At 42.8% G+C, this 13,850-nt stretch overlaps 1 protein-coding gene across 1 annotated transcript in view; it reads left to right on the plus strand.

Moving 5' to 3' along the window:
- Positions 1-13,850, plus strand: part of trim62.1 (tripartite motif containing 62, tandem duplicate 1) — a 29,129-nt gene that overhangs the window by 9,262 nt on the left and 6,017 nt on the right. Inside the window, exons 3-4 of the mRNA XM_079157073.1 lie at positions 9,285-9,380; positions 12,606-12,862. Coding sequence (XP_079013199.1) covers positions 9,285-9,380; positions 12,606-12,862 — 353 coding nt within the window. The remainder of the gene's footprint in view (positions 1-9,284; positions 9,381-12,605; positions 12,863-13,850) is intronic.

The following is a 13,850-nucleotide window of genomic DNA, read 5'->3' on the forward strand; positions in this document are numbered from 1 at the left end:
GTTTACCTGTTAAATACCGCTTTTGTCTAAATGAGAGGGACCGGAGATGATTGATAGGCACGCTCAATCTCAGTCGTTTTAGCTTTGGGATTAGAGAAATTGTGTCAAATTACCCAACATGTCTTTGCGAAACGTATTCAGTTTTTGTGATTGTGTATGGAAGGGCAGAACACACCGTTGACAGTGAATAAAGGTTTTGCATGACTGCCCTGGTTTGGCCTGCGCAATGAGTGATATCCTCATTAACCGTTTTAAACACCAGAACTCCTAAATTGCCTGTTAATGTGATGTATGGCCAATTGAAGTTTCTCTGGCCAGGTAATCTTCGAGCTTGCTTATTTCCCACAATGCATTTAGCGTGCATACAAGGTCAGGCTAATCAGTGGGGAGCAGCCAGCTGTGTTGTCTGTCCTCGCCCTGGTTCCTCCACTCATCATCATCGCTCCACAGTCTGCACATTAACGGTGGTTTCCTGCTCCAGCAGCTGTTCACAGTTTAAGCGTTTAGCAGAGGCTCTTATCGCTGTGACTTACAATAACTGCAGCTGTAAAACAAGTGAGCATTCATCAAGCGTCAACATTGTGAACTGTCAGAATGTTTTGAAAGGGCTGTGAGAAGTGTTCCAGCTTGAATCAGGAAAAAGTCCGAACATCCGTCTTATCAGCGCTCTCATATATTGAAGTGACAGAGAAAACTCCTCCTACAAGGCATGGTGGTTAAAAAATATATAAAAGGCAGAGCTGTTTGGTTTATTTGCTTGATTGTAAGTCCTTTTGGCTCTTCGTCCACGCTAAGTTGATGTTTTTGAGACCTGAAAATGTAGCTCTTTGAAAACGGCATCCAGAGTGATTGAATCACACAATTCAAACTTTTTGAAGTGATGTGATCCTGATTGGGGGGCTTTGTGGCACTAAAGTTTGGAAGATGATGTTAAGAAAATGTCGATATGAAAGCACAGCTTTAGGGTTTGCTGACCGGGACGGGAAAGAAAAGATTTATCCGCTTTCTTTTGTATTGTTATTTAATGTGAAAAGCTACCGTAACACGCCAGTGTGGACAAACGTGTGATTTCACGTTAAAACCAGCCATGCTGTGTGGTGAAAGATGAGCATTTTCTCAAGAGGCTGCATTAGTGTCTGTTCCATTATCTTATATAGAATATCTGTCTTTCTGAAAAGCTAAAAACAAACAACTTCCTGTCCATATTTGAAGCTGACTTGGTGTCTACTGCTGTGCTCTGCGTTAGATTTGAGTAGTGCCATTTTAACAAAGCCTTCAACAACTACAGCTCCCATGTGTCATCTTGGTTTAAGTGACTGCTCAATTCTTCCTGTCCAGCAGTAGATACACAGTACATTCAGCTGGGAGCCCAGTGAAAACAATCCACTGTAGAAAATTCAATTGTCTGGCTGAAGCAAGTGAAACAGAAACTAGCTTTAAAAAGGTGAATTACCTTGTCTCTCTATACTGTGGTAGTATTGATTATTAAAGTACTCGGAATTCTTTATTTTCTGTATTTTATTTGCACAGCACACAATACTTTGCTGTGTATACAGCCTTGGTTTGCCTATAATTAGGATTATATATATATATACAGTGTATAAATATATTATTATTATTATTATTATTACTGCTCCGTGCTCGAGCTGAGCCTTAATTTTACGTTGTTTTTTTTTAAAATATGATGATCCAGGCTTCAATATGTAGATTATTGGAAATCATCAGGGGATTTAATAACATGCAGACCTGACTGAAGGCTATTCTTAAAATTCATGGAGCTTAACTGCCAGCTTCTTTAGAAACAGCCTGTTATTCTACAGTGTGACTTGACAAAAGAGGCACACGTCCCAAATATTTATTTTATGTCGGGGGGGGGGGGGTCTACAGCAGTAGCACACTTTATTTGGACAGAGCTGCTGGTGCGCCGTAACAAACACGACTGCGTAGTGCAAACACATGAGCTGTAACCGAAGAGCTTCCAGCTGTGCCCATGCCGCTAAGATGAAGTAGAGACAAACACATCTGGTTGTTATCCCTGCCGTGTGGCGCTGACTGGCACAAGGTGATTTGGCACATTGCTACATGGTTTTATATTAACATCATGTTGACTATCGCTGACTATTAGAGGTTTGTCTAATCCTTTTTTTTTTTTAATGATGACACAAGCTTGTATTTGTTTGTGGAGAAAATCAGCTGGCAATCATAACCATACATATCCAAGGGTCATTTTCAGGGTGTGTTTACTCAGTGTGTCCTCAGAGTGAAGTCAGCGTGCAGAGGGAAAGAGATGATGGTGTGAGCAGGAAATGCAGGTCTTCATGGCGGTGTTGTTATGCCTGCATGGGACTAGCGATCTGGCGGATGACCCTTGAAAACAAAACTAGAAAAAGGCTAAACTAAAGAAAAAGTTGGTTGAAACTTTTGAGATTGTTTAAACACTGAAACAGTGGAAGTTGTAGTTGAAGCGACAATCAAAATATTAAAAAGGAAAGAAGTTGAAAAAGCTACAAATATATTTGATAACGGTGTGGTTTCTCCTCATCCAGGTGGAGCTTCCAAATAAAGCTTCTTAAACCAGTTTTACTAATGATCCCATGATAAGTATAGGTGTTGGTGATTGATGGGAGAATCTTGTGGTTTGTTTCGGGTTGTATTTAATCCCGCAGGCCTAAAGAAAGTACATTTTCTGGTATGTGACATTTTGTCACCGGTTGCCTGTTTTGGTGATGTATAGCCCTCTCAAAGATTAGCGTCTCGCTCTTGACAGGGTTGAATAATGGCTCTTCAGAGATGGGTTGAAGCTGGTTTCTGTGGTGAGAGTATTCTGAAATTACATATTAGGCCCGTAAGCATTTAAAGCGTCTGTCTGTCAAATACATTTCCATCTTCAGCTGCAAAAACTGTATTAACCTCTGCCTCGTATTTGAATAGCTTTGAGCTGGTTGTGCAGTAACAAATGGTGAAGCACTGAGTGGCTTCTGTCAAGCTGGTGACTCTTTGCAAACAGCAGGCTCGCTCTTATCGCGCGACACTTCTCGGATTTCCACTCTAGTGCCAACAACAAACCCCTTGTTCCTCTTAAATGGCTTGTCCTGCGCTGTGTAGATTATCAAACTTAACACTGACGGCTCTGAGACCCGTCTGCCTTTCTTGAAATCATCAGACGTCCAGCTACTTTGCTTCCCTGGTGATAATAACACACACACACACACACACACACACACTCTGTTATCACTACTCTATAGTTCAGTGTGTGGACTCTGTCGACCTTTGTCAGCCAATCAAACACCATGAATCTATTATTTCAAGGATGAAAAGTATAAAAACAGACATGCGGTGTTGTTGTTTTTTTCCTGTTTGGGGTAAAACATTTGCATTCTCGGTGCCCTTCCTCGCTCCAGGAAGTGGAGCAGCAGCAGCCTCCGAGCATTCATCATTTACATGACGTGCCCTATATTCACAGGACTGGAGGAGGCCGCCAGGATCCACGCTTCCAATAATCCCCACTGCTGTTACCAAACGTTTCCCGTACAATAGATGTAGTAAAAGTGGGGTCGTTTGTGATCTGACCCAGGGTCAGTCACAGCAGACTAATAATGCTGCTGATATTGTAGCAGTACATGTCTTAAATGCTGCTCGTTAATAAAGCTAGATGATGAATTCACCTTTTTGTCTTTACAAGTTGTCAGCTAATTATACTTAATGGGTATTGAAGACATTTGTAATTGCACTATAATTACAGGTGGATGAAAATGGACCTGGAAAATTCTCTTTAAATAATTTATCAAGCAAAAATGCAAAACATTCTTTGTTTGTTATTTCTATATGACAATTAGCTGCTTTTTCCCCTTTGTTTTATCAATGTAAACTCTATCTTTGGTTTTGTTCTTTACTCAAAAAAAACAATTTCACCTTTAGGTGTCGAGATAGACTAAAGAAAGTAGTTTCCAGAGCCCAGGGTGACTTCTTTAAGTTTCTTGTTTTGTCCAACCAACAGTCCAAAAACCAAACAAATTCAATTTACAGTCGTGCCGTACAGTGAAAAGCAGCACATCCTGACTTTTGAGAAGTTGGAAACTTCAACTTTCAATTCAATCAATCAATAGATTGTCAAACTTGTTGGCATTTCATTTTATATCAATGAATTAAACAATCTTGTAGACTTTTCAGCACGAAACCGATGAGTCGGAAATATAATCGATCATGAAAATAACTATTAGTTGCCGTCCTAATAACGATGGTCTTTCATGTCTTCCATCAGTCCGGAGCTGTGCAGTGGATGCGCACACATGCCGGCGTACTGCACAGGCCGTCTCAGCCTGCCTCTGGCTCACTAGGACAGATGTTGGTCTGTCCTGCAGCTTTCTGAGCCCGGGCTGTGCAGTCGGCTCAGCTGGCCTCTGCCTGCTCTGCTGACTGAGCTCAGGCTGTGGGGATGCTCTCGTCCCCCCAGAGAGGCTGCCGGCTCTGCTGATGCTAGAGGAAACACGGCTGCAGCATGTAAAGCCGCAGCTTGAGCTCAGTTTGATGTCTGTGCTCAGATGCACCAGAGTTTGCAGCATTGAGACGGCATTTCTTTTTTTTCTTTTTTTTTTTTTATTTGGTTACCTCCCGGTGCCCGGGGGGGGGCAAGCAGCCATCACACCAGACCGACAGGTGAAACATTTTTTCGTGAGTGGTCTCAACTATATCAGCCTCTGTTGCGAGAGTGATGACTTGTTTATAAGAAATATTTTGAAAGGCTGCGTGCTTCCACAATGTGTTATATTCCCAGAGATTATTGCTGCTGAATGGCAGTCCTTGTAAGAACAGTGCGTCAGAGATGAGAGAAATGAAATAAAATTTAAAAAAATCTTGGACCTCAGCTCGTATCACAGCTCATATTGTTGTGGTTGTGACGTCAGTAGTTGCCGCTTGCTTGTCGAGGTCCGCTTATAGCTCATTCACTGTGTCAGTGTCTTCAGGCTGCACTCGGTTCGTCATCGAGTGTGGTGACCTGCGGTCCTGAGGACAGGTCCGCACACAGGCTAGTCGCCATGTTTCATCAGGACAACCTGTTCATGAGATGGTTCACTGTCGGTTTCATTTGTGTATTTTTCGCTCCTGTCTTCTGTGTTCTAGTTAGAAACCACAGCACTTTGTAGAATTCCACTTCTTTTTGGTCCACTGGCAGATATTTACTCTTGGCTCTCTGCACTGTTTTCTGTTTTGTTTCTTGCCTCTCTACCTGCATGTGCCATGTTTACTTTCTGCTGAATCTAACAATGACATGAGTTTTGATGTTTCCTCTTGATGTTTTACTCATTTATTTTTTTTTCTTCCTGCCGCCAGGAATCCATGAAATCCCCCGGGGTGTAGCAGGAGTGAATATTACAACAAATGTTACACTTAGAATGAAGTCAAATGGACTGACTCGTAACTCATTGATCGGACGGTTTTGGTGATGCATCATCATTGCATGCGCCAAAGAATATATCTCATAGCGTATATATACATTTATATATCATAACGTATATAGATATATGTAGGTACGGTTATACATCATAACATGTATATAGGTAGGTACGATTATGTATCATAATGCGTATATATAAGTAAGAAAGTAGAACCAGGAAAAGCAAGAGGCATTATGTATCATAATATAATGGATGGATGGTTACTTTGTGGTCGCTACAGTCACTTCCTTTACAAAGTGTTGTACAATGACAACAAATTAACCTTGAACCTTCAATAATGAATCAACTCTTTCATGAATAGAGTCAATTTATCGCCTGGAGATGGGGAGAACTCTCTTTAAACTTAACGATCAGCGGACAGATTTAACAGCAGTGTAGCTTTGAATTCATGATAGAATAACATCTACTGTCACAAAAACCTGTTGTGGACCAAAGTCTGACCCCAAGACCCTCCTCGTCAGCCCGGTTTTTAAGACCTCGCTGGAGTTCAGGTGATGATTTCACACCACAACAAACCAAACCAGATCATTTGATAGAAGTAAACCAAACCTTTTCTTGCGTGCGGGGTGAACACTTCCGTGTAATCAAAGCATTGTGTCGTGGATGACGTATTTCATACCCGGTCCATGTTACATTACAACCAGCACATGAAGCTCACAGCCTCACTGTAGCGGCTGCAGTGTGTCCACTGCTTTGTTTTTGGCTGGCGTCCTTATTTACCCACCCCGCTCTGCTAACTGACAGAATCACACCCTCAGCTCGACGGAGGTTATGCCAAACTGTCCTTGTGAAAATGGCTTGCAGTACATTGAGTGATTGTGGGCTCTGCTGGGGGTTTGAGTCCCTATCTAATGGTAAATGGATGAAAGAGATTCCACTTTAATTATACGTCTAAGTAGCACGTTGGCTCTGCATTCTGTATGTCCTCCAGTCAGAAGATGAGCTGCAAGTGTAATTTGTTATATGTTTATTTCTTTCCTTTCATCAGTGCCTGTGAATAAAAATCCCTGGAAGCTAGTCCTGTCTGTGTGTAAGAGGAAGTTTTCCATCCTGTAGGCTTTTTATTATTCATACTGTGGCACTGCATGTTGTTTTGTTCAATCCTCTTCTGGGCTGGCAGTTTCAAGCCAATAATGCTCTTTCAATCCTGAACGAGCTGCTGAATATAATCAAGCTCGCAGCTGCAAGGAAAGTTTGAGGAATTTTAAGCCCCAAGCCCATTTTGAATCTTGCTGATAGCCCATTATTTATTCATTTATTTACTCGTAAATATCTACCAGAGCTGCTAACCTGACGGGAGAGGAAGAAGCGAATGACAGCATGATGATGAACTGTATTTAAAATTTAAAATCCCACAGCCATGACCCCCACTTCCCCGCAATCTTGATGTCCTGGGGAAATGTCATGTCAGACTTGTGATGGCCAGACGTGATGGACAGGAGAGAGACGCCTCCATTCACAACACAAAGACACACACACACACACACACACACACACACACACACACACACACACACACACACACACACACACCCTGTCAGAGTCTTTGTTTCATCACATCATAAAGCTTTTTCCTCGAGATGCCACTGAATCACATCCAATTCAGATCCCAATTCCTTGCCCATGTGTAGTAATGGACACTACAGCTGTGACTGTTTTTCTCAGTTTCGGCTACATGTCATCACAGAAAATCCCCCATCTGTAGGATACTCAAAGGACGGTGTTCGCTTCCAGGAAGATTAAAGAGGATTATGTAATGGCACGTTATGGACGAGGTTTATGGCCTTAAAGTGTGTGAAGAGGATTTCACCGAGGCTGAGTTTTGCCGTTTCTAAACTGCCTGCTTGATTTCACTTTAATTTCTACAGTGCGTTTAATTTTAGCCCACGAGTTGTCTTCAGAGTGGTTGTATCCAGTTTGTTACACGCACGATTCGAAACTCCCGGACAATGTGAATCTAAAATGAAGTTCATCATTATTTTGGCTTTAAGATGTTGATTGGTCCATCTCGTGGCGTGGCGACAGCAGTTAGAGTTGCCCCTCTCTGACCAGTCAGTCAGTCAGACAGACGATGTGCAGCAGAGGAGTGGAGGAGCATGTTTTCTCTGCCAGTCTGTCAGTGCTGGTCTATCTCAGTGTGTGGGAGCGGCCTTTGACCTGCTGCAGACAAGCGTGTGGTGATGAGGCGGAGAGCCTGCTGAGCCTGCCGCACTCCTGTCATTAGCATGGAGAGTCACGCTCCCCCTCTGCACCAACCATTGTTTTCCACTGTTTCTGTCCTTGAGAGGGAACATGCTTCATGCTCAACATCCCACATTTGCTCCTTTTGTTCATTTTGCAGCTAATCATCGAGGTCACGTATTCTCTGATACATCACACATATTTTTTATTTTTTTTCCCCCCTCTCTACCTGAACCTGTTTTTAATCTTCGAGATGGATCAATTCTTATGTATGTTTCCTGTCAGCGGAGAGCTGTTCTGGCATTTATTTCAGCCCGGTAGCGGAGTGATGTTTGCTTTATTAGCCCCGCTAAGCTGACAGTTCTATTTGGTGGTTTTTTGCCGCAGTTAGTGGTCAGGGGAGGTGACGCTGTGTGACACACGGGTTACACGAGCAGAGAAACCAGCAGCAGAGTGGCTTAACGCTGGGGGTTAGAAATATATGAGGCTTGTGCCTGGTTGCTCCCTTCGTTTTGTTTTGTCCAATGCATACATTCAGTTTATTTTGCAGTTATATTGTGCATAATCATTTGTGCTTTTGGCCCATTTTTGGAAACTTACAAAGGTATCATTTGAATGTAATGGTGTTCTTCCCTGAAGTTCATTTTTTTTACCGTTTGTCTACTCACCACTTTTATTAATGAGAATAAATCCAGACCCTCTGGATATTTACCAGAATGCTATATAATCACCAAAAATACTTTTTATAGTCTGGCACCTTATGATATGTTGCCGTAGTTCAGACTGTGTAGTTGTTTGTATATTATTGTTCATTCTAGAAGTTCGTACGTCCCCCACATACCTGGGTACGATGGCTCATTCTCTATAATGCTATATTTTCACAAGAGCCAACATGTGTCCCATCAACACATTGAAGGGTTTGAGCGAGACACTGAATTTCAAAACTCTCGACCATTTCGTTTCTCATTATTTATTCAGTATAAAAATATCAGCCAAGCGCTGCATAACAAAGTGCAGTACCGTGAGCCTTGCACTTGTACATTTGTATAAACAAGTCTCTAGTTAAGGGAGGGAATCTGCCGAACTACTTCTATCCTAAAACCTAAATCTGAGTGCGCCGGATGTTGGCACATGGGACCTGCACAAAAACTCTGCACCATTCGTGACAGCAGGCGTCCCAGCCAGCTCCTGCGGAGCCTCTTTCCTGCCTTGGGGAGACTTGAAGGTGGCTGAGTGGTGCAGGTTGTGCCAGCGTGTGCCTGACGGGAGATGAGACCCAGTTTTCTCCGACACAGCCCAACATCTCCAGAGATTGCGTTTCATCTCTTTCATATCTCGCTCTCCATCTGCCTTGCTTGTTTTGTAGCTGAGCCTTAAATCTCTGCTGCCTCGTACCCCGAGCAAAGAGAGCGGTTACACAAATAATACAATTTAAATAAATTGGAATGGAGTTGCAAAAATATCTGTTTTTGCTAAAAAATGTTCATGCGACTGACTGTTTTGAGACATTGTTTGAGCAAAGAAGAAGTGGAGCATTTTAAATAGGACGTCATGCAGTATTTAATGAGAAACATTGAATGTGTTGTTGTGTTCCGATCCGTTGAGCTCCAGTCATCAGTCACTGACCTGTTGTTTGTTGTGTTGCAGAGGGAGATGAAGGAGCAGCTGGCCACCCTGCAGGACAGTGAGAAGGGACACACTGAGGCCCTGCAGCTCCTGCAGAGGCAACTTACGGAGACCAAGGTACCGAAACACTTCTGCTTTTTAAAACAAGCAATTCTCGTTGATGGAGCGGCACCCGCAGCATTCAATCAGCTTCATACAGCTGCGAATACAATTCGTTTCGCTATGTCAGAAAATAGTGTAGAATGGCCATTACAATTCCCCAGAGCCTAAAGTGAAGTCATACTTTATCCCACAATAGTGAAAAACATTCAGTTTAAAAAGATATAAAACAGAAAAGCAGCTAATCTTTAACTTTTAGGAGCTGGAGTCAGGGATTGTTTATTACTGGATACACAACTTAAGAGTCATCAATAAACAGACTCATTGTTTCAGCACTAATTGTCAGGTCTAGAGCTCAAACAATCCATGGATTCATTGATTAATAGATCAACAGAATTTATCAGCTCAGCAACAAAAGATACATTTGAATATTTTTAGCATTTTCACTTAAAAAAGTTAAAAGAATTACAATAAAATGATCGCCTAATCGTTTCCAGCTCTAATATTTGCGTTTTTAGGACGCCATCTTGGGCTTAAGCAATGTGTGATGTCGATTCGTTATTTGATTCATTATATTCTAACATTCAAAACAATTAACATTTTAATCGAGAAACTAGAGAATAATTGGTAGAATTCCCCTTTTTTTTTTTAACGAGTCATTAATTATACACCAACAAACGGGATCAGAAGTCCGTCATAACCGACTGTGTGGATATTTATTCAAACAAGACATCCGTGCTCGCATCTTAAATATCCAGATGAGACAGTAATACTCACTTAGTAAAATGAGTTCTTATAAAATATGAGCAGGAAACAGACACGTATTTTTAACATGTGCAGTCTTTCAGTCACTGATTATAAATCTGTTCTTCCAAACCGATTCTGACCAATCGATAAATTCCGACACGTAAAATTGGTTTATTGAGCGGCTGTTTGATCTGGACACCTTTTCTTTACATCAGGGGGCCGTGATCATCCAGTCAATATGTCACCCCTCCACTCATGTACGTCTCTAATCTCTCCTGTAGTGACGGTGAAGCTTCTGACCAGGGAACGGTCTCTGGCAGACATGATGGCTCAGCCGTCAGCGTTATTTTTCATTTAGGGAGTACATTCATCTTTCTCCTGTTTCTGTACCTGCTGTCCGACGTCACAGCGCCACTCTCTCTTCCTGCCAAAGGGAGCCGGGCCCGGTGCGCTTCAGCCCCTCCGTTGACTCACTCTGACTGCTCGATGTAGGCCTTTTCAGCCGCCCCCACTCCTCAGTGGAATTGAGCTGATCTCATTAGATTTACATCCATTTGCACAGAGTGCTCTGCCTGGAAGGGAGCCGCACTGTGACCACATTGATCTCTGATGTGTTTCTGTAGCTGACAATGAAACGTCTCCCTGCATTTCTTCATCTCGCTAAATGTTTGTCATTTTTCTTCTTCATTGTTGTTAAAGGAGTTCTCCATCAACCCTGCATTTCTATAACATTGTCAGACTCATAATGGACAGTTAAAAAAAATGATAAAAAAAATCAATGTTGCAGAGCCAGAGATATTGTCAGATTTGTTCCACACATTCTTCATCTTTGTTGAAGCCTGGTATATGTAAATTACCCATAATGCAGCTCCACCGCTGACAGTTCAGGCGAAGATTCATGTGTGTTATAGTAGCTGAAGCCTCGAGCAGAGATGCGGAGGTGCGGAGGTCGGGTGAGCTCACTTCTTTCTAACTCCACAACCCCAACCGACGCTGACTCGAGTGACATCATTCGAGGCAATTTATCAGATTTCACTCACGGCTTTATTTACACATATACAGCAGTACGCCTAGAGACCTGTAAACGGACTTTGTTGTGTAAAATCAGTGGGTTTCCCCTTTTTTTTAATGTTGATGGCCCAGTTGCGTGTCAGTTTCTTATGCTAATATTGAGATGAAATCCCTGCGACAGCCCGGCTGTCATTTAAACCGAATGTGCCCGCCTCGCACACCAATTTGGGTCCATGGCTCGCGTGTGCTCTGGAGGGTTGTCGTCTGAAGGATAGACATCGTGTCCTATTCACAGGCCCACCAGGGATTCACTTTATAATCACATGCTTCCCTGTAAGGTAGCCAGCCTCCTGTCTCCAAGGGCTGCAGACACCCTCTCAGTGCCTCACAGCCCGCTGGGCCAAAGCAGCAGCAACATCACTCAGAGACTGATAGCTGGGCTGCTGCAATCCTCCTCCTCCTCCTCCTCCTTCTTCTCCACACCACCGGTTTTTCGACTCTCAACTAGGTAGGAGGGCTGCCGTACAGCCCACCTTAATGTCATAGCTCTCATGCTTGAAGAGAAATGGTCGTCTGAAAGGTTTCCCACAGGCAGAGTGAGAATACCTGCCCCCTGGTCTGTGAGCGAACAGGAGGAACGCGCCTGCTGTTTGAAGGATTGATTGAATTTTTTCGGCCAGTTTAATTAAACCTCAGATCACAGCTCCTAAATCCTGAAAAGATCAGAGGAGTGTTTTTAACTCCCAACAGATGAATTAAGCCAGGTTCTTCAAAATGTCTTGTTTAGATCATTTCCTCTTATTCGGAGCTGCTCTTTGATGCGCTGATTTCATTTTATTCTACAAACACAAGTATAGGTTTTTCAGTAAAGCGATGACAGGGAAACTTTTAATGAAACCTCTGAGGAAAGCAAAGACTGGACTTCATTCAGACGCTTCTAATTGAAAGGCTCTCATTCTGTCTCTCTGACACTCCGATGATTCATTCTCTTTAATGTCCAGCTTCCCATTTCCCCTCTTCAGTAACAAATCAGTTTCTTCTGCTCTCTTCAGTCTGCTGTCGCCTGCACACTGCTCGGCTCTGTCTGTAATAGCTTCAGCTTCTCTGTCCGGCCTCCGGTCTGGTAATCGGACGTCTTCACAGGCGGTGATGTCCTTGTTCCCGTCCTGGTCGTCTTTTTGGGATTATTTCTGTTACAGTACACTGTTGTTTGTTTCTCCTTCTTAAAACATTTTGAATGCTACTTTATTCCCTCGGTGGGAGGTTGTACACGCACTGTTCTCAGTGAGCCACTTAAAATCTATAGAAATGTAATCAATCAATGAATGTTAATGTAATATTAACACAATTTAGAGCCCTTGAATTACTGACCCGTGTCTAATTAAGAGGCAGCCACTCAACAAACCCAGCTAACTATGACTAACTGGCTATAAATAGTCTGGCTGTTTTTATTTTTTTTAAGTAAACCACCTTTTTTTTTTTCAGTCCTCAGCCAAGAGTCTGCGCGCAACCATCGGCGACGCATTCGAACGCCTTCACCGCTTCCTGCGCGAGCGTCAGAAGAGCATGCTGGAAGAGCTGGAGATGGACACGGCCCGCAAGCTGTCCGACATCGAGCACAAGATCCAGCGCTACAGCCAGCAGCTGCGCGACGTCAAGGAGGGCATCCAGATCCTGCAGGAGCGCCTCAACGAGACGGGAAGGCACGACTTCCTGGAGGGAATAGCCGTCACATCTGAGAGGTGCTTCACCTGCTCTGAGTTTGCTAAAGCAGTCCCAGTATCGTCACTGCAGTCCGATAAGAAAAGAAATGTGGTTGTAAACACATTTGCTTCAAGAAGGATCAGGTTTTTATCAACTCTTGAAGTCTTGCATCAACACTTTAGCTAACTGTAAGATATTTGCTGTCATGTTAGAAGGATTTTATCTCTCAACATGTGTGCTCTGCTATTGCGAAATGTAAAGTTGCTTACATTTTGGAGAAAGTACAGATTTGAGCAACAGCATCAGATTATGTGTGAACAGATGGTGCATTAGGCCGGGAATAAGCCAGCAGTAGTGTTTAATCTGGGAGGGGTACTTGAGGACGATTTAATTGAACAGTTTAATATCTTTGAGCAGATTAATGAGGTTGAATATAGAGCTAGCAAGAGTGACAGATTTAAGCGGGTTTCTTTGCTATTATTTCTTCTAAACTGGAGGTGGATGTTATGTGTGAGAAGAGATTGTAAATGTATGTATATATGATGGACAAGCAGGTATGATCAATGTACATTTCACTCTATCGTTCAAAAACTGAATGTTTTTTTTGCAAACATTGCAATATTTTCATTCCCTGTTGTCTGACAATATACCATGAAAAACGTAATGCACAAACGTATACAGTAAGCTCCCTTTTTCAACTTACCGCACCGTTAGGTTCAGGATCTCAACGTGGTAAGCAACCCACTCCATATCCCGCCTGAACTCTGGACTACATGTAGGAGTGTGCTGAGTGATTCATGTGGAGGTTCATATTGAATCATTTTGTAATGGCGTTAGAGCTGAACCCCCCCCCCCCCTCCCTCTCCCTGATGCATTTGTCTCAGTTGCTTGAGATTCATGAAGCAGTTTGTCAGCTGTTCAATTTCTATAATGACACATTTCAAAGTCACAAACCAGGGTATTACTTGGAGCAGCGACGTTGTGGTTTGAACCAGAGGCAGTGTTATTAAGGAAAGAGCAGCAAAT

The sequence above is a fragment of the Pholis gunnellus genome, assembly GCF_910591455.1.
Source record: "Pholis gunnellus genome assembly, chromosome: 3".
In the NCBI taxonomy this organism is placed as follows: domain Eukaryota; kingdom Metazoa; phylum Chordata; class Actinopteri; order Perciformes; family Pholidae; genus Pholis; species Pholis gunnellus.